The following is a 19,956-nucleotide window of genomic DNA, read 5'->3' as shown; positions in this document are numbered from 1 at the left end:
CAACTCTCTGTGACTGTCCATTCCTACCTAATTAAATACATCCTCCCTAATCCTGCAACAGCCCTCAGGACAGGGATCATTACACTCATTTTTCAGAGGAGACACAGATGTCTGTGACATGCCCAGAGCCACACAATTAATAAGTGGCAGGATAGTGTCTGAACCAAGTTTGTCTGATTCCAAAGCCACTTTCCAACAGCTCCACCCACCTAGCAACCACTGTGCCAACCTGAGACTAAGTGCATTCATTCATTCATTCATTCATTCAACAAGTATTTATTGAACACCTGCTATGTGTCAGGAACTGTTAAAACAGTCACTGAGGATACAGCGTGGAACAAAATAGACAAAAATCCCTTTCCTTAGGGTGTCTACATTCTGTGGAAGGAGACAGATAACTGGTAACTCTATAATACATCCTGTGGTGATATGTGGATTGGAGACAACACATGGACGAGGGAAAGAGCGCCCTGGTTAAGTGGGGGAGGTTGCAACTTAAATACGGTGGGTAGGGAAGGCCTTCCTGAGCAGACATTCGGGCAGACCCCCAGGGGCAAGGTTGAGAATCATGGAGTCGCCTGGGGGAAGCATGGCAGACGAAAGCCGCTGTCAGCCCCTCGGCCCCACAGGCCTAGAGCATCTGAGGAAACAGCCAGGGGCCATGGCTGGAGCGGAATGTGTAAGGGGACAGGTGCAGGAGATGGGGCCAGAGAGAAAGGCTGGGGAGGGGGACAGGTGGGATAGGTCCCAGCCGTGAGGAAGGACGTTGGCTTTTACTCTGAGATGAGGACCCACTCGGAGGCTTTGAGCACTGGGTGGCACGGTGGGTGTAACCCGACGTGTTTAGGGCTAGTCTAGTCGCCATGCAGAGAGTAAAGTGGGAGGGCGGAGAAGGGGACAGGGAGATCAGTGAGGAGGCTGCTGCAGGTACCCCACAGGGAAGTGACTGGCTTGACAAAGGCAGGAACCGTGAATGTGAGGAGAAAGGGTGAGACTGGATGCATTTTGAAGGTAGCCGGGCCAAGATTTTGGACCTGAGCGACTGAAATGATATATCTGCCATTTCCTGAAGCAGAAAAGCCTAGGGAGAGAAGCAGCCCAGGGAGATCAGGGGTTTGCTTGGGGGCACGTTAAGTTTGATGTGGGCCAGAGATCCCTACTGGACATCCAAACGAAGCTCGTAATGCACAGCTGATACATGAGTTAGAGATCAGAGAAGAGGTACAGACTGGAGACACACGTTCTAAGTCATTGGTTTACGCATGGCACTTAAACCCATGCGACGGCATTAGAGGGACGCGCATTTCCAGTCTGAGTGGGGAGAGTCTGAGCCATGAAGTAGAGCTGTGCCTGTATTTATGGCGAGATCACCCCATGACCCAGGCCTCATCATGATGGTCCATCATCTGTGAAAACATTGTCAGTAACCCCCAGAGAATTAGCCAGAAGAACTGCTTGTGTTAAAGGAACTGGGTGTGCCCCGCCGGTGTGGCTCACTGGTTGGGCATTGACCCATGCACCAAGAGGTCACTGGTTCGATTCCCAGGGCACATGCCCAGGTTGTGGGCCAAATCCCCAGTGAGGGGCACGCAGGAGGCAACCAATCAATGTTCTCTCTCATCAATGTTGTTCCTATTCCCCTCTCCTTCTCCCTCTATCTCTGAAATCAATAAAGGAAAAAAATATTTAAAAAAATAAAGGAACTGGGTGTGACCAATAGTCAGTCAGCATGTGTGCTCCAGCAAATTTTCAATTTGCAAGAGACCAATTCCTTAGTCAGGAGTGTGTCAAAAGACCACTGTAGGGACACAGCGAGTATTTAGATGAGCAATACAGTGATAAAGAGAGAGAAAATACTAACAGTACCTGAACACACCTTTGTTGATTTGCCTAGAAGACAGAAAAAAAGAAAGTGGAAAACAGTTATCTCCAATGTACAGAAAAACACCAGCTGGAAGGGCTAACTTCCCCATCGGTGATGTGCCTGGGTCTGGAGGAAGAGGGGTGTAATAAATACATGAAGGGGTCCGGTAGGGTGACCACCTGTGAGGGCTTCCCTGGGACTGAGGGATCTCCTGGGACACAGGGTGTTCAGTCACAGGGTCGTCTGGGGCAAACCGGGTGGGTCGGTCACCCTAAGTTCAGGCCACAGAATAGTTTTACAGTGGAAAAGAAAACAACGTACGTATTTAAGGGTAGTCTGGTAGATGTGATTACAGTCTTTTGGTGATGATTTCTCAACCTGAGATTTCTCAACCTGATTTCATGTTTGCCTGACCCTTCAATTTCCGGATCCCTTCTGGCAAATGGTGACTTCTAATGGAAGGGTCAACGAAGCCCCATGGTTTGGAGGCACAGCCAGTGTGCGATCAAAGGAGTGTGTGTGACAAAGGAACATCATTAACTCAGGAAAGGCTGCAACCGCCTCTGGGGGCCAAAAGACCATCTCTGAAGACAGAAAGTCCATGTCCTGGAGGGCTCTACTGAGCACTGTGGGTACGTTTTCTGTGGCCATGTGGGGAATTGAGGTGCCCGGCCTCCCACCCCACGCTGCCGTGCTGAGCAGTCTGGGCCCAGATACAGGGATCCTGCTCTCCGCTGAGCTTCATGGGAGCTGTGACCTCCGCCACCCCAATTAGGGCAGCACTGGTTCACCTTTAAGTCCTCACGGTATTAGCCACTGCTGGGTATATAGGTTCAGTTATTTGAATAACTAAGAGGAATTCCTCCTTTTTTTCAGGTCCTTTGTTATGTATAATTACTTTTCCAAAACATCTTCAAATCCATAGTGTATTCCGTTACTTATATAGAGCTTATTTACCATGTAACTGTGCGAGAAACCAAGGATTGGATCAGTTACTAAGACAGCCTTGTAGAACCCAGAAAGTCAGCCATGGGGGCACCATCCAGTTCGACCGTCTTGTCAAATCCTCTCATTTTACAGGTGAGAAGACACTCCAGATGGGGACAAAGTGACAAAGGTCAGGTAGCCAGGTGTGGCAGTGCTTGGATTAACACCTGGTTAGGGGGTTACATTGTGGTTTATGTAGGAAACCCTTCCAATAACCCCCTCCAACTACACTGGTATATTTACTTTTTCTTTTTACACCATGTTATCTCTTTCCCTCACTTCCCAGTTTCTGTCCTGAGACCCCAACGTCCCGTAGGGCTTGCTGATAGACGGCAAGGAGGTCGCAGTTACAGAAACAGTATCGGGATCCTCTCCGAGGCTCGCTCCCCACCCCACCTTGGGTGGCAAATCCCAGCTCCTAATGAGCCCAACTCAGTGACACAAAACTAAGACGGCACACACAAGAACTTCTGCCACTTTTGTATTTTATTGTGGAACTGAGTTTTTTTTCTTTTACATCAAATATCCTCAATGGAAGAGGGGATATTGCACACAAATATCATAAAAGCACTACATATTACTTTCACTGGAAACTAATTTTCTACATTAGATATGACTGGATAGGATAGAAGTGATGCAGGATTATAAGACGTAATACCATACACAGCTGCAGACGGACACAAACACCATTCAGAACGAGAGGAGTGGGAGGTGCCTCTCTGCGGGGCTCAAGCCCTCGGGCTCAGGGCCACTTCGCGCCAGGCTGGCAGGAGAAGGGCTGCGTTCTGCGGGCCGCGGCGGGGGTTCTCGGAGGGCAGCCAGACTCCACGCCTCATCTCGATGGTCCCTGCTTCGGGGAGCTCCGAACGAGTGCAGAGAAGCTATTTTTTATCCCTTCCTTTTCAGTTTTTGATGCTGCCTTTTAAATCAAGAAAGTCACAGATTTTTTTTAAAGAGTAAATTGTTTTAATACCAGGTGAATAACCTAATTGCTTTCAAAGAAATGCTCATCCTTAGGCTGTGTTTGGTGTGTTGTTCAGTTGGTTAGAAGATAAAAGCTTACAGTTCCTTTCAAACGGAAGCAGGATCTTCTAAATCTGAAGCGCAAAGAAAAAGTTATTACTCTAACTCACGATATCATCACTGAGCAACAACCTCCTGGGACAGGTGACTAAGAGAGGCAAGAAAAGCAATTTCAGAATCGTAGAACAGCTCCTGAGAGCTGAAATTTGGTACGGGAACAATGGGAGGTGGTAAAATATCCAATTAGCAAATGATTTAATCTTATTAAATATGAGTATCGAAAAGCTCCTAAACTGCATAAGCTATTGGAGACACTTAAAACAGTCATATACACTGGGGAAACCATTCACTATGATAATGTAAGGTTAAGGAAAAAAAAATTTTTTTTAACTCCATGGAAAATGGCGTTTGGGGGAGGGGAGGGTCAGTCATTGTATCCAGTCCCACAAGACTGGGAAAGCATGCACGAGGGTCGGGTTTTGAGAAAGGGGATAGAATTAGTTAAAATTGAAAATGGAGGATCATCTCTAACATTTAGTCTCTGTAGAATTTTGCTTAAGAATACTACCAAAAAGGTCATGATCATGAGTGCTATCTCGATGGAATTCCATCACTTCAACAGAGTGTAAACTCCTTCCACTCAAATGTTCCATCTGCACAACTGGACCAAGTAACCGGTACGCATACAGCTCCTGGAAGTCTGTGTCAATCTTCAGCTCTCACCATGGATGTACATGGTACATTGTGATGGCTGTTACTAAACTAACTGTATTTATGGAACCGGCAAAATTAGGTTAGTCACCCAGGTAGAAAAGGTTTCTGGAAGGACAAGAGCAACCTGTAATGTAAATGTTGGTTTTCCTGGTACGCTCAGGCTCTGCGGTCATCACTGAGAACAATGATGGAAAAAGAGCCAGCCGACCAGTAACAGTTTTGTATATTTTTCCCATTAAATCCCATAGCCAAAAAAAAAAAAAGGAAAGAGAAGGAGTGGGATAGAATTGTTATAATTGAAGACTGGCTATAATTCTCCTAAAATGTATGTATATTTTAAAAGCAAAATAATGTACGTGTTAACTAAATTTGAGAAACTGGAGAATAATTCCATCTTCTATCAAAGGAAAATCAACCAGAGGTCTAGATTTGGCAAAAAGGCTGGAAATCTGTTCCTCTTCCCATGCATCATATGGGCCAACTCACCCACCAACCAGTAAATAATTATCTCGAGTATTTTAGGTTGTCTCATTGAGTAAGTTTGAAGTAGATGAGTTTATACTCAATGAAATTCATTTTTGTCACAATGAGTCTCCCATCATGTGGTAATTTTTTGTACCCTTAATCAATGTGTTGTTCTTAAGGAGTTGGGAAAAAAAATGGAGTAATAAATAAAAGCTGCATTTCCAGAGAAACCTAAAAAAAAAATAGAATATTAATTTTTTTAAAAAAAACATTAAACATTTGAAAATGTAATTCACAGCATTAAGTAGACTGCATAGGTCCCCAGCGAAGGGATCCTGAAGAAGCATTGTTCAAACCCTCATAGTAGTTAGCAGTGCAAAACACACTTATCAGACAAAAATAAACTAAAATGTTATTTTTGAAATAAATAACTAACACAGAAAATAAAACGAGGTCATTGTTCACTACTCCGGAAATCTCAGAGTCTGCAGGAAACGCCACATGACACAGTCGTCACTGAGAAGCCTGCCACATGTGAACACCGGCGATTGATCTGTCACTCGAAGCTTGACATCAGTTTGAACCACGACCTGGCTTCCCAGATCCATAGTTCAGTGATGACAACGATGGAAATGATCTCTGGACTCGACACGATGAGCAGTAGGAGTTGGGAATTCATTTGCTTTCAATGTATTATTTCTTTTATTTCTTTTTTTCCAGAAAAGAAATCCCACAGCAATTTCGCTAGGGTTCTTTGAACTTGTCTAGGCCGTTTTACCTCCTGGTTGAAGATCTTGAAAGAAGAATGTAGGGTATCACTGGGTGATGCAGAGGCCTGGAAAAGGCGCCGTCCACGCCATCCCCCCCCACTCGCAAATAGCACATACTCAGACTTTCATGTTATGGGAATCAAGGGTGGGAGGTATCCCTATTCCTGGTAGTTATGGGTTTTAATAAATATTATTACTGCAATATCAGACTTCAATCTCACCAGAACTTCAAAAAAAAAATTAGATTTTCTTGTCTTACTAAACACTTTAAAAAAAAAGACTGTCACTTCTAAATTTTCTTCGCATTTTCCTGCAAATGAAAACATTTGTTAAAAAGTTCATCTATGAAAAGTTCTGACATAGCTAAAAAAAAAAAAAAAAAAATTCTGCTGTACACTTGTTCCCATAATTATACTGAAATTAATGAAAAAAATTTTAAAAGCCAATGTAAGACAAAGGAAGGTAATTACTGTACACTTGCTGAGAACCTCTTCCACCATAAGATTCACTGTTTTCCCGTTCTGATCACAGAAGCCATTTCAATCTTGAACTTGCAGTAGTAAAGAAGCTGTTAAGGCTCAGCCTGTTTGGCTGAGCGGCCACAGGGGCACTGAGGTGGTACTCCGCACGATGACTCAGCATCACACCGTTGCACCAATCAGATCGGCTTCTACACCCCCACGCGCGCACACACATGCTCCTGTAACTGGAGTAGCTATAATCCTACACGGATGTTTTATAAACTTGCTGTTTCACGTTAAAAAATAATAAGTGCATCAAGTATCTTTGTACATTCAAGTCACTTTCTAAGGCATATTGTCTATCGTATGTACTCCCAACTGCTTTGGTATTTGCTTGTTAATTGGGGTGGACTTGGGTGTTTCCGCATGCAGGTTAATTGATTCAGAGTGGACTAACTGGGTGCACAGATGCTGGGAGCATGCCTTAGATCAATCTACTCGTGTATTTAAAGTCTGAGAGCTCTGAGTGGGGCTCAAACCACTGTGTATCCCATCTACACTCACTGTGTTATGTCAGTGTGCAGCCTTCAAACTGAAGGAGCTTAATTAAGGCGTGAAAATCTCACATGCCCTCATAACAAGTTTTGTTCTTTTGGTGTTTTTCCAGCCAACTTGTTTTAGAAAATTAAGACCCTTTTTGATGACTCAGACTGACACAAGTCAAAAACTTTGCCTATGTAGACAACACAATACAAACTGCCTAAGAAAATACAGACTGAATTATTGGTTATTTTCTCTTCCTTCCCCACCCTGTTCTCTTTTCCTCTCTGGGTATGTCACCAGCGCTCTCTACCATTACATCCCTTCTCTTGCATTCTCTTTCTTTCTCATTCTTTTTCTCTCCTGCATTCTCTTTGTGTGCTCGCCCTCTCTCTTCCTCTCTCTCTCTCTTCCTCTTCCTCTCTCTTTCGCTCTAAGACAAATGCCTCTACCTAGCAGAAGTCAGTTGGGTTTGCTAGTGCATGGTTTCCAAATGTTCAGCAGAGATGAACTGGGGTAGGTCAGTTTGCAGTAACTTGAACCCTATTGTGGAAATACTGATACTTCCCTTAGCAATCAGCAAAAACTGAGAAACGTTAGTGACTTGCACCACCATGACACAGTATAGCATTTGGCAGGTAACAGTTCAGTGACTCATTTAGATGAATTGACTTTTTAGAAAAGGTAGTTTCAAATGGAAGAATTTCTGGAAACAAAGTTCAAATCCTGTGGTGTGTCTGGCCTCGGTCTTTACAGTTCGATCTTGCATGCGGGGAAGGATTCATCTTGCATAACTACGGTGCTGCTGCTTGCTAAAACCATGATGTTGAGGTCTTGTTGTTTCTCGTGGGTCTCCTGGTACCATTCCCTCATCACCTCTGAGTCATGAGTCGGGATCAGGGTCACCTGCAGGGAGAGAGAAAATAGCTGTTTAAGGGCAGAGCCAGAAATCAGATGAGAAAATAAAACGATAAGGTATTACTTCGACAATTAGAAATGGGTAAAGAAAGGAAAATTTTCTATTTTCCTCAAGAAATGCAAAGTCTTTTCAACATAACTTTGCCAGGAAGCAGAATAAAGCTGCAGAAAAAAATCAAGTTTTGGGGAGGGGGCAGCAAGAGTTGAAGGACTAGAACAAAAAGCAACTAATGACTAGTCGATTAGTTCTATATTTACCGTCAGTTTCTCAATTCTTTCGTGTTAAGAGAAGTATGTCAGTTAAGGGGGAATTTCCTGTATTTCCTTGAACACACCTGGTAAATTTTGCATCAGGAACATTGCATGTTTAATCCAAGGAGCTTTGATTATCATTGCAGCTCAAAGCTCTCTACTGTGTGTAACTAACATTGCGTCCTGAGAACAAAGATTTGTGTCTTTAATTTGTGCCTGTGGTTAGGGACAGAGGAGTGGAGTGGGTAGGTGGGTAGATGGGTGGGGCTTGAATTATAAGAATTCCATCCAGTATTTGTTAAGAGGCCTCTGGTGCTTCTCATGCGATTTCATATGATTAACTACCAAGTACTTCTATTTACTATTATGCAAATACTAGTTTACTAGGCAACTTTGCAGATAAATAAAACTTAGATAAGCAAAGATCACAGCTAAAATAACAGCAGTTCGCGGCCTGCCATGTTAGCGAGTTGTGACCATCCTGGGGGGCCCATCTCCAGCAATGCTCCTCCTGTAGACTTTCATATGGACAGTTGATTTTCTACTTGGCCATACTGCTCCCTTTGGTTTATTCATGAAACACGAAGGAGTAAGGTCAGTTCCTGAGCAGCCCTCACATAGAAATGTGAGCACTCTGATCCATCCACTTTCTCTTGTATATTAGGAGGAAGGGCAAGTAATCTTGGGCCCATTTTGCAAGTCAGCAAATTATGCCTGCCTTAGCGGTTAAGTGGCTTTCCTCCAGGCCATGGCTGCTGGTGGTGCTGAGAATAACATTTTAGACCATCTTCTGTGTGTAAAACCCCTCTGTCCTCAGGATATTTCACGTCTGACAGACCCACGAGCACCTCCTGTGGATCCACAGTCACAATGGTGCCTCTTTAAGCACGACTCCCCCTCTGCCTCTGGGCACCGCTCCACGTGCGGGCGGACCTGTCCCCGAGCTCTTACCTGCATGTTGCTGCCCCACTGGGCCTTCCCGTCCAACAGGGCGTCCAGGACGGCCCGGCTGGGCTCCTCAGCGGCGGGGTCATTCCCACTCACCACGTAGTAGGACGACCTCACTCTCTTGAAAAATTCCACGTCAACATTCTTACTATTGCTGTGGTTGGGAATATAGCACAGGTCCAAGTACACAGGGGGGCCTGGGGGCACAGCTGAGGGTTTGGCCGTCTTGGTGGTTCCCGGTCCTTTGGTGAATAAACAAAGAGAAAGCCAGGGTCACAGGAATGTGGAGAGACCCCCCAGGCCCAGGACACCTCCCTGTTCATCCACAAGAAGGTCCCCAGGACATGCACAGGGGGACTGGGCGTCTCCCTCTCTGGTACAGGGCACTCACACAGGCCATGTGAGAAGCTCCATGACATTTGCCATGTCACCAGAAGTGAGAACGGATGCTTTCCCTTTGTGGACAACCCACGAGGAAGTAAGGAGGGTGCTGAGGCCTTCCCAAACAATGGGACTAAACAATGTCAACACTCCTGAGGAGTATGTGAAAAGTGGCCTAAGAAACAGATGTTAAAAGTCAAAGGAAGCATCTGCATTTGGTAAACCATAGTTAGCAATGTTAGTAATCCATGTTAGGATCTCACTTGGTAGGAAGTTTGCCCACAGCTGAATAGTCTACCCTGACATTTGATCTGGTAACTGGCTCAGATGATTTCCAAGGCCCTCAGCACCTCAACCTGATTCATAAACCGATAAGAGGCCGTTTTCTCTCCTTAGCACCGTTCTCTGGAAAATGAGACACTTCCCTAGACGAGGCTGGAACCCACACGAGTAAAAGACGAGGCTTCTCTAGTCAGTCAGGATATATCAGACTAGAGAAAGGGGTATCTGGTTGCCAGAATCCCCAGTCTAAATGAGAAAAAACCTGGGCAAAGCAAAGATTCAGATTAACCCCAAAGTTTCCGGGCATCGTGTGCGGTGAGCTGGCTTTCTGACCTGTTCTAGTTGAAGGTTTAAACTTTTAGAAACATTAATAGAACTATCATTCTAAGGCAGTGGTTCTTCACCCTGGCTGCATAATTAGAATCACCTAATACTTATTAGGACTTAATGTTTAATACTGGTGCCCAGGCCCCACACTCCAGAGTCTGACTCACTGGGGTTGGGGCAGAGGCCTGGGCATCATCAACCTTTAAAAGCACCCCAGATAATTCTAAGGTGCGGTTGGTGTGAGATGACTGCTAAGTCATTTAAAATGCCAGCTGGATTCTATGCACTTAATCCTATTTCCTTTCTCCATAGGATGTTTAAAGACTCATCCCAGAGTCAAAACCATCAGTGAACTCCACCAACGGTCCAGTTTTATTTTTAAATGTTTGGGAGACTGATTAGAATCAGCCAAACTGATATTTAGATAAACTGACTCATTTTATAAGTGAACCAGCCATTTTAATGAGTCTGAGCTGAAAGCCCTCAAGTATCCATATGTGGGCTTCCCAAAGAACCCTGGCTTGCAGTAGACTCTGCGAGTCACTTACAAGCGCCTGCACGTCTCCCTCGCGCTGCATCACTACCACAGCACCCCGAGGACATCGCTCACGCAGCAGCACAGACTGCGGGCACTGCCAGGAGTCTCCTCAGGCTTGTTTGAAAAATCAATTAATAGTGCAAGTTTGTCTTCTTAGAGAGCTATTGGAAAAGCATCTTCAAAGTACATTCAAGTGAATTCATTGTTATTTATTATGTTGCCTTAAAATTATCTCTTTAAATGACAAAAATGGTTTTAAAATCAGCTGTGTGGGCTAGTTATATGTTTGACAAGTTAGGGAGCAAATTTCAGTTGGTTTTTATCTGTCTGAATGGATTTCGTGTTTTCTCCCAAGAGTAGGTTAGTTGTCACCTCTTCCAGACCATGGGGTTAATTACCTGGTAGCTTTCCATTAATTCTAAGCATGAATTTTTTCTACACACATGTAAAGAAAAGAAATCTGATGAAAACTGGGTCTTGAAATTGAGCTTCCATGTTGCTTAAAGTAAAACTTGCTGTTGTAATACTTCCTAAAATGCACTGAATTTGAGAGTCCCAAGGTTCGGATTTTCCCTTAAGTTATGTTTTGCTTTCCATGTTTGGGTCAATTTATATTACTTTGTGAACGGTGATCTAAAATCCTGGACTAACTACATAAAGCAAGTAAAATGTATTAATGCAAATCCATGTGATTGGTTGAAGCAACAAAATGAAGCTGGGCTGTCTGAGACCTGTTCCATCGAAAACCCAGGTAGTGATGAGAATTTGACAAGTCGGGGAATTGGGACCGAAACAGGAATGATCAGAAGTCAGGGATCTTGCTCCTGCCATGTGCAATTTCAATCAGAAGTAGAATTCTGAGCCTCTGTTAGCGAGACTGTGGGGTAAGAGGGGTAGGGGTATAAGAAGAACCTTCGATATTTGTTCAGAATACCCACTGGTCAACTGAGATGATGGTATTAGTTGGCTGATAAGAAAGCAGAGCATTGCCTTTAATGGGAATGTAACTCTTGTTGATATTTTTAAATTAAATATTTTATAATTAAAAAATGTTAATTAAAAACATGAAATCGAAATCTTGGGCCTACAGTGGACATTCCAGGGTTGGCTTGGAAGTCTGGTTCTCCCTGGGCCTTTGGGAGCTCCTGGACTGCGTCACCTGAGCTTTATTCTGGGGCAGCATGGTGGCTGACGCCACTGCCAACACAGACTTCCAAGGAAGCCTGACACACCTCCTTGGTTCCGAAGACTTACGGTAAGGCTATAGCTGCTGTGCTGCCAGATGAGCAAACCCAGAAATCTCCCCTGGTGGCTCAGAGCTGCTCTGGGCCATATGCTGAGCTATCCCCAAGCCTGCGAACAACATTGGGCTGAGAGTGATACCTTCTGGCAGAAGAGAATAGTAAAGGGAAGAAAAAACACCCAGCTGTGCCCTCATCTTCCCAGGACGAAGTCAAATGGCAGTTCAAAGGCTCGGTTAGAAGTGGAATAGTGTGGGTGCCAGTACTGCACCTACCTGCAGTTGCAGTCTTGACCGATTTGGATGTAGAGGCATTGGCAGCATTCTTGGTCTCTTTGTCTTTCTCTTCCCCACGTGCCGCTTTGACCTCTGGTGTGCTGGTAGGTTTTGTTGCTTTTTCCACAGATTCCTTCTTCTTAGGAGAAGCCACTCTGGACACCTTATCTGAGGATTCTTTCAAGCCCCCTGGTTTTGGTGAAGCCGCAGAGGGCTTGGACTTCCCATCACTTTTTTTGACAGGTGAAGACGACTTGGTCTTTGTACCTGGCTTTTTGGTTTTGGTCTTCTCTTTCAGGTCTTTCTTCAGAGCTTTGCCCAGGTTCTGCTCAATGGCTAAGGCCTCCGGGTCCATCATGGACACATCAGGGTGGCGTGGAGAAGGGCTGCGGTCCTGCATGGGGGCTGGGGGTGGGTCCATGTGTTTGTATGTGACAGTTTTGTCTGTGGGGATGGTTTCTGATTCATCTTCAGAGTCGATATTTGCATCAGCTGTGATGGAGGGGCACTCTTCCGTCTCTGGGGGCACATCGGAGTCTGTCTGGGATGGGGCCGACTCGCTGACTGAGGTGGGAGGGGTTTCATCGCACTGTCGCCCCTGTGGCTTTCCTCCTGGAGGTGGTGGGGCTCCCCCTGCCTGGGTGAGGGGCTTCTCGGATTCTTCAGTTGGTTCTTCACTGGCAAACCACTCAAGAGGATTGGGATTAATGAAGGAGGGTGACAGCTCTGTCTTGGGATGCTTGTATTCACAGGACGACACAAGGCATAAGTCAACATCCTGGCGGCCTTCTGAGGGAGACTTCTTCTCTGCAGCATAGCACTGGTCTGAAGTCTCATAGGAATATGTGGACCCCTGGGGGGTTCTAGTGATTTTCTCTGCAGTTTCATAACAGTACGTAGACGTGTCGGGGGTTCGTGTAGTTTTTGTAGATGTCTCATATGTGTAACTTTCAGACTCAGGGAAACTGGAAATTTTCTCAGTGGTCTCATAAGAGTAGCTTGAATCCCCCTGTGTGTGGCCACCATCTTCAGAGTCATCATAGCCATTGCTGATGTCATCCAGCAGTCTCCTAGACCTCTCAGTCTTTTCGTAGCAGTAGCCACTCAGTTCAGGGGTTCTTGTCGTCTTCTCACTTATCTCATATGAGTACCCACCCTCTTCGGGGGTCCGTGTGGTTTTCTCAGTGACTTCGTAGGCACAGCCGCCATCTTCGGGAGTCTTGGTGGTTTTCTCAATGGTCTCATAGGAGTAGCCACTGCCACACGGGGATTTCGTGGTTCTCTCTGTCTTCTCGTAGTAATAAGCGCTCATATCTGGGGTCCGGGTGGGTTTCTCATAAGACTCGTAGTTATAACCTTCTTTATCTGGGGACCTAGTTGTTTTCTCAGGCTTCTGATAGGCATAGCTGAAATCACCAGGTGTCTTCCCTCCACTGTCCTTCTCCATACCAGATGTGGTCAAATCTCGATTCAAGGCTAGATGGCGTTGCATCGTATCAAATAGCATTGAGGCACGGAAGCCATAGGGCTCTGCGGATGTTGCTTCCATTGGTGGAGGAGCAGAAGTGTGACAATCTGCTATGTTCTCTTTGACTGCAGAGGTAGAATCTGAAAAACTAGGTGAATATAAAGGAGAGGACTCTCTTGGGGTGAGTGGAGATATATCAGATTTTGGTGATAGTGTCTCTCCTTCCAGATTTCGTACTTTTTCAGAGGTGAGTGAGGCATATAAGGATATATCTCTGGGAGGAACAACGTCGGATAGAGTATCTTCTTGGAGAGGAGAAGCTATCTGAGAAGGGGTATGTGCAGAAGAGGTGGATGGGGAGGCCTCGACCTGAGATACTGAGATGAGCTCAGAAAGATCATTATCTTGGGTGTAAGATGGCTCCTCCATTGGTGGTATCTTATGTGATAAACTAGAGTCCTGCATGTCAGAAGGACTGTAGTCCACCTCAGTTGGCCCATTTTCAGTGATGTGAAGCACACTCGCACCCATTGTAGGGTGATCTGGAGACTGACGACTAAAGTCCATAGCGAGGGAGTGCTCAGGGGATTCTTGACCAAATTCAATAGACATTGAGGATTGTTCAGATCTATGATCTTGAACTGGTGTCCTGGATTTGGCTGTTTTAGGGGAGAAGTCAGGTGGAGAAATTGACATTGGTCTTGGGCATTCTTCTTTAGATGGAGACATTTCTGTTTCCTGAAAAGTGGTAGGTGTTTGCACGACAGACACAGAAAGGGAGTCGTCTACTTCTGTGGAATGGGGGGAACCAACCTCAGCATGCAGAGAAGGAGACACGTCATCTGTGGTTGGTTCTGGAAATGAGCTAGTAGCCACAGAAGCTGTGGAGACTGAAGCCACACCTTCCATATGAGAGTATGTGTCTTCTGCTACACCTTCATCAACAGGAGTAGCTGACTTGTCTGAAACAGTACCTTCAGAAATGGACATCTTAGTGTCTTCTTTAAAAGATCCAAACTGACTGACATCTACTTGTGTAGGAGAAACATCTCCTCCTAACTTCCTTTCATCTAAAGCCAGTCCTGATTGAGAACTCATGGCTTCAACATCATCAGTTTTCTTTTGTTGACCAAAGTCTTCCTTTATTGGTATAAAGTCTGTGCTTTTCCCTTCCTGTTTGTCTTGAAAAAGACCAGTGGAAGTCATGTCAGAAACTGGACTTATTTGGTCTGGAAAGCCTTGTTTTACATTCTTTCCTTCAAAGGGACTTTCGGTATATCTACCAGGAGCCTTGTCACCAGCACTCAGAAACCTTTCATATGCAGACTCGGATCCAATTAGGGGAGGGCTCCGTAAAGGAGACAAAACTTTTTCTATAGGAGACTCCGAGTCAGGAACAGGTTCATCCATGGGGCTTATGGAAGCCCTTTCATTATCATCTTTGGCTTCACTGAATTCAAAACTCACTGGAACTGCTGATGATTTTTCGATAACTTCTGTGGGGAGGTGACTGGATTTCTCGTCAGTGGGAGACTGGTAGTAAGGTGTGTGACCAGCACTGCCAGTCACAGACTGAGAAGGAGACACCACTTCCAGGGTCTTATCCTCAGGGCTGGCACAGTGTTCTTCAACTACTTGGGTCACCTCAGGAGACACTGGGACTGTTTCTGCCTTTGCTGAGACTTTAATCTCATTGGGTGTCAGAGAAAAGTTAACACTACGTTCACCGAGGGGAGTCTTTTCTATGGGTGATGGTGGAGATGGACTCAGGGATGGGCTTTTGGATAGACTAAGTTTTTCATCTGAAACTGCTGAGATGGAGTCTTTGATCTCCAACGTGGCACTGGCTTTCCTGCCCTTCTCTTCAGCACAGTAAGCATCACGTAGAACAGATTTGCTAAATTTGTCTTCCTCCATGGATGAAGGTGGTGAGATGGTGGAGGCTGAAGCATTGTAATCTTTCCCATCAGTGGCATCTGTCTTTGACCCTTCAGATAATCCGTTGAGTGATGTAACAGCAGGTTTGGCATATTCCTGAGAATACAGTGAAGACTCATATTTGGTGACGTTTACAAATTCTTGAGATGGGGATTCTGTCTCTTCATTGTTGGTCTCATCACTCATCACGTCGCGAGGAGTGGACATCTCATCCATTGGGGTGGGCTCGCTGGATATCTCAATGGTAGACTGAGTGTAGCCAGAGGTGGCAGTGAATTCTTCAGGCTGGTCTTCTCGATTCTCCTCATCAGAAGCAGTGGCCTCACTCTCCGAGCCTCCAGGTAAAGTCTCATCATGAATTGTAGATGCAGGTTCCTGGGCAGGAGACTGGGCTCCCAGTTGCTTGGTTGATGTGGTAAGGAATCCATATTGATCCTCAGCACCACCAGCCTCTGCAGCTTTGTCAACCACAGCCATCACATAATCTTCAGCTTCAGCTTTTTCGGGCTCATAGTCTTCCTCTCTGGCATCCTCAGCTTTGTCCTCCTCATCCTCCTCCTCCTCGGATTGCTCAGCTTCTCCTTTCTCCAATGCCTCATCCATGTCTTCTTCTGCTCGGTCATCACCACTGGCCACAGACTCCCTCTTCTCCTTGATGCGCACATCTGCCTCAGCCTTGGCACTTTCCTCCTCCTCCACGAGGCTGTGCTTGGAGGTGCTCACACACACGTTTTCCTCACCATCCTCTTCTGGCTCCTCAGCCTCCTCAGTTTCTGCCTTCTCTTCATAGTCTCCAGTCTCTGAGGATTCTTCAAAACCTGCTCCTTCATCTTCAAATTTTTCAATGTCGTCCACCCCCTGTTTCTCAACTGGCTCCAGCTCCTCAGGTGTTTGTTCACATTCACCCTCCCCTTCGGTGGTGGTGATTCCCTCATCAGGAGACTCAGCAGGACCCTTGATGACTTCTGTCTCTTTCTGGATGACATAGGCTTCAACCGGCTCAGTTGCCTTCAGTTTATCTTCATCTTCAATCAGCTCCAGCTGCGGCTTGATGTCTTTCGCTACATCGACCTCTTCAGCCTTCAGCTCTTCAAAATCCTTGGTTAGATCCTCAGGGGATGACATAAGGGACCTCTCAGCTTCTAGTTCCTTGGCAGGGCCAGTGGTTGCTATTCCAGATGCTACCGCCACAGCGGCTGCAGTGGCCACAGTGCCAATGGCTGCTGCTGCAGCCTCGGTTGTCTTGCCTTCCTTCTTAACAACTTTAATTTTCCCCTTCTCCTTCGGCTTCCCGGCAGCAACAGAATCTTTCTTGACAGCCTCTTCCTTCTTGGGTACTTTTGGTTTTAATGCGGCTGGTTTTTTTGCTTCAGATAGAGGAGTAGCTGACTTCTTTGTGTCTTTAGGAAGTTTCTTAATTTCTTTTTTGGGTTCCTTGTCTTCCTTTTTAATTTCCTTCTTGTCTTCTTTCTTAACTTCCTTCTTGGCTTCCTTCAGTGGTGTTTCTTTCTTAACCTCTTTCTTGGGTTCTTTTTTCTCCTCTTTCTTGATTTCTTTTTTCACTTCCTTTTTCACCTCTTCCTTTTTTGTTTTTTCCTCCTTCTTGATAGGCGTTTTGTCTTCCTTTTTAGCCACTTCTTTCTTTGGCTTTTCCTTCTCCTCTTTCTTCTCTTCAGATTTTGCTTTTGTTTCCTTTTTCACCGTCTTCTCCTTGGTGACTTTGGGCTTGACATCCGTGGCTTGCTTTTCAGCCCCCTCGGCTTTCACAGGAAGCTGTTCTTCTTTGCTGGGCACCTCCTTTTCGGCCACTGGAGGCTTGGTCTCTGTTTTTACTGGCTTGTCTTTCTTCACTGTTACTTTTTCTTTGCTTTCAACTTTGGGTGGCTTTTCCACATGATTTGCTTTTGTGACCTCGGGGGTTTCTTCCTTAGACTCCTTTCGCGCAGATTTGCTGCCAAGTGGTTTCGTGGCTGGCCTCAGGCTCTCTCGGCTGTCAGCCCTCTGTTTCAGTTTCACTTGTTTCACAGCAGGTGTGGCCACCTGGCCAGTCAGATCCTTCTGGGTGGCCAGCGGCTGTTTCAGGAAATCTAAATGTTTGAGCTTTTCCAGTCCTTCCAGAATATTGTATTGGGTGCTGTTTCCAGGAAATAAGACTCGGATGATTTTCTCTGCAGGGTTCGCTGGATGCCACACGATCAAAGATGAGACTGAGGTTAAGTAGGAAATTGGGATATCTATTTCTTGACCATTAGGGAGGATTAGTTCAGCCTTGTCTTTACTGGTGCCAGTCCACTGCTGCATAAAATACTGCATTTCCTTGCTGCTCTTGACTGGGTTAAGCACATACATCTCCAGTTTACCAACTCCCATTTTTTGGAAAAGAATGACAGGATCGATGGTATTGCCTACACTTCTGAATAAAGGTTCTGGTTTCATGGACAATTTGTTTAGGTACTGGAGAGTGAAGCAAGCTTCTTCTATGCTCCTCTTCATCTTGATGTTTGGCTCTGGGTTTTTCAGATTTTCTGGGACATTGAGAAATACAACTCCTAAATCAGGGGAGATGAGGTTTTTCATCCAGTCACTATTGGTGGTGGAGCCCTGGGACTGCTCTTCCTCGAGCTCCGCGATCTTCCGCTGCAGCATGCTGTTTATTCCAGGCAAATTGTCATCCCCAATGTGTGTGAGCAGGATGGAGTCCACGCGATCCAGGTGTCGGATGAGCTTCCAGAAGCAGGATTTTCTTTCTGACCCTCCATTGATGAGCATATTAAATCCGTTCACTGCAAACAAGGCAGAATCGCCCCTCCCTCCTGGAAAAATGTAGCAACAAGGCTTGGACAGCTTTAGAAATCCACCCGATGTGGGAGGTTCCAGGATATCAAAGGGAGATGGGACTTCCACTGATTCTGAGAGATACTCGGTAAACTCAGAAAGTCCTTCCATTTCTGGCAATATAGAAGATGAGTTGAGTTTAATATTGATGAAGTCTTGGAGATTGTGTCTGTCAAGATTGGAGTTCTTCCAGTCCCCTTCTTCAGGACAGAAGAGGGTTAAACTAGCTTTGTTGGCAGGATGGGTGGTACTCAGTAATTCCCCAATCTGGGATTTAAAAAATAATAATAAACAAAGAAAGAAGAGGTATAAGTGAATGTCATCGTTGATCCATCATCTCCATCTGTTACTAGGTATTATAGGATCATTGGATGCACAAAGGACTGATTTCAGAGATGTTGGTTGTTTAAATTCTGAAATATTTCCACAATGGTAGGTGAACAGCCTCTCTCCTAACCGTCCCCCACCACACACTACCCCCTTACACCTCAACCACTTCCCCCAACACCTCTACATCATCTGTTCTTATCCAGTAGAGAACTCCAGAACTCTGGTCCAGTTCTGTACCAGTGACCATTTGGAAGATCAGGACCTGTGCCACTGCAGTTATGAAATGCTTTAAATATCATACCCCTAGGTACTTGCCATGCAAAACTGACATTTAAAAACATGAGACTTCCGGTCAAGATGGCGGCATAGGTATACACAGTATCACTTCCTCCTACAATCACATCAAAATTGCAACTAAACTATAGCAGAACTGTCCTTCAGAACCACCTGAAATTGAGCTTAATGGAAGTCCTACAACTACGAAATTAAAGAAGCAGCTGAATCCAGACTGGTAGGAGGGGCAGAGGCGCGGACAGGCTGGTCCCACACCCACATGTGACAGATAAAAATCAGGAGGGACGCCTCGGCTGTGAAGGTCCTCCCTGAGGAGCAAGGGGTCCCCATCCCACACCAGGCATCCTGCTCAGGGTTCCAGTGCCAGGAAGAGAAGTCCCCACAACTTCTGGCTGTAAAACCAGCGGGAACTGAGGCTGAGGGAGGCTGAGGCAGTTGGAGCCCCAGGCAGCTCCTCTTAAAGGGCCAATGCACGGACTTACTCGGACTTGTGCCTTCAAAGCTTGGAGGGGAGGCATCTTGAAAGGCACCAAAGACATAGAGGGAATAACTGAGCTGTTTGGCCTTGGGATGAGGCTGGAGAGGCAGCCTTCTCTCAGAGAGATGTGCTGGAGGAGGCCTTTGTTCCTTTGGTGAGCCCTTCCCCGGGGGCAGCAGATTGGCGCCATATCTGGGACTCCAGCATCCTGGTTCACACTGTTTGCCCCACCCTGATTCCCTGAGGCCCTGCTTCACCCATCCTTCCTTCAGGTGACCCAAATTGTTTTCAGTGGCTTTACCATAGGACTGGCTTGTCTTGGATCCTACTTTAGAGTTTCTTAAAATCTCTCAAACAAGCAGCATCTGGTCTCAGCAAGCCCTATACCTCTTGTTAAGTGGCCCCAGGCCTGGCACTAGAAGCAACCAGCCTTGGTTCACAACTTGGCTTTTCCTGAGCACCTTCAAGCCCAGCACAAGAAGCAGCCATCAGCAGACCACCTTGTAGTTTATGCTGGCTAGACCCAGATAGAACACAGGTAGTGGCTGACCTTTCCTCAGAGCCAGCACACCCAGTGGACAGCTTCAGACCACATCAAAACACCACCACCCAACCACCTCCACAAGT

General features: G+C 45.8%; 1 protein-coding gene across 2 annotated transcripts in view; it reads right to left on the bottom strand.

Moving 5' to 3' along the window:
* Positions 1-5,762: 5,762 nt before the first annotated feature.
* The window catches only part of MAP1B (microtubule associated protein 1B), a 96,520-nt gene continuing 82,326 nt past the window's right edge, over positions 5,763-19,956 (bottom strand). For both annotated transcript variants that reach the window (XM_036279013.1, XM_036279014.1), the window contains 3 exons: positions 11,987-18,494; positions 8,946-9,184; positions 5,763-7,730 (listed from right to left, as the gene is read on the bottom strand). In XM_036279013.1, the coding sequence (XP_036134906.1) occupies positions 7,575-7,730; positions 8,946-9,184; positions 11,987-18,494 (6,903 nt within the window). In that variant the 3' untranslated portion in view covers positions 5,763-7,574. The remainder of the gene's footprint in view (positions 7,731-8,945; positions 9,185-11,986; positions 18,495-19,956) is intronic.

The sequence above is a fragment of the Molossus molossus genome, unplaced genomic scaffold (genome assembly GCF_014108415.1).
Source record: "Molossus molossus isolate mMolMol1 unplaced genomic scaffold, mMolMol1.p scaffold_m16_p_3, whole genome shotgun sequence".
Lineage (NCBI taxonomy): Eukaryota > Metazoa > Chordata > Mammalia > Chiroptera > Molossidae > Molossus > Molossus molossus.
This window is presented reverse-complemented; position numbering and strand designations above follow the sequence as displayed.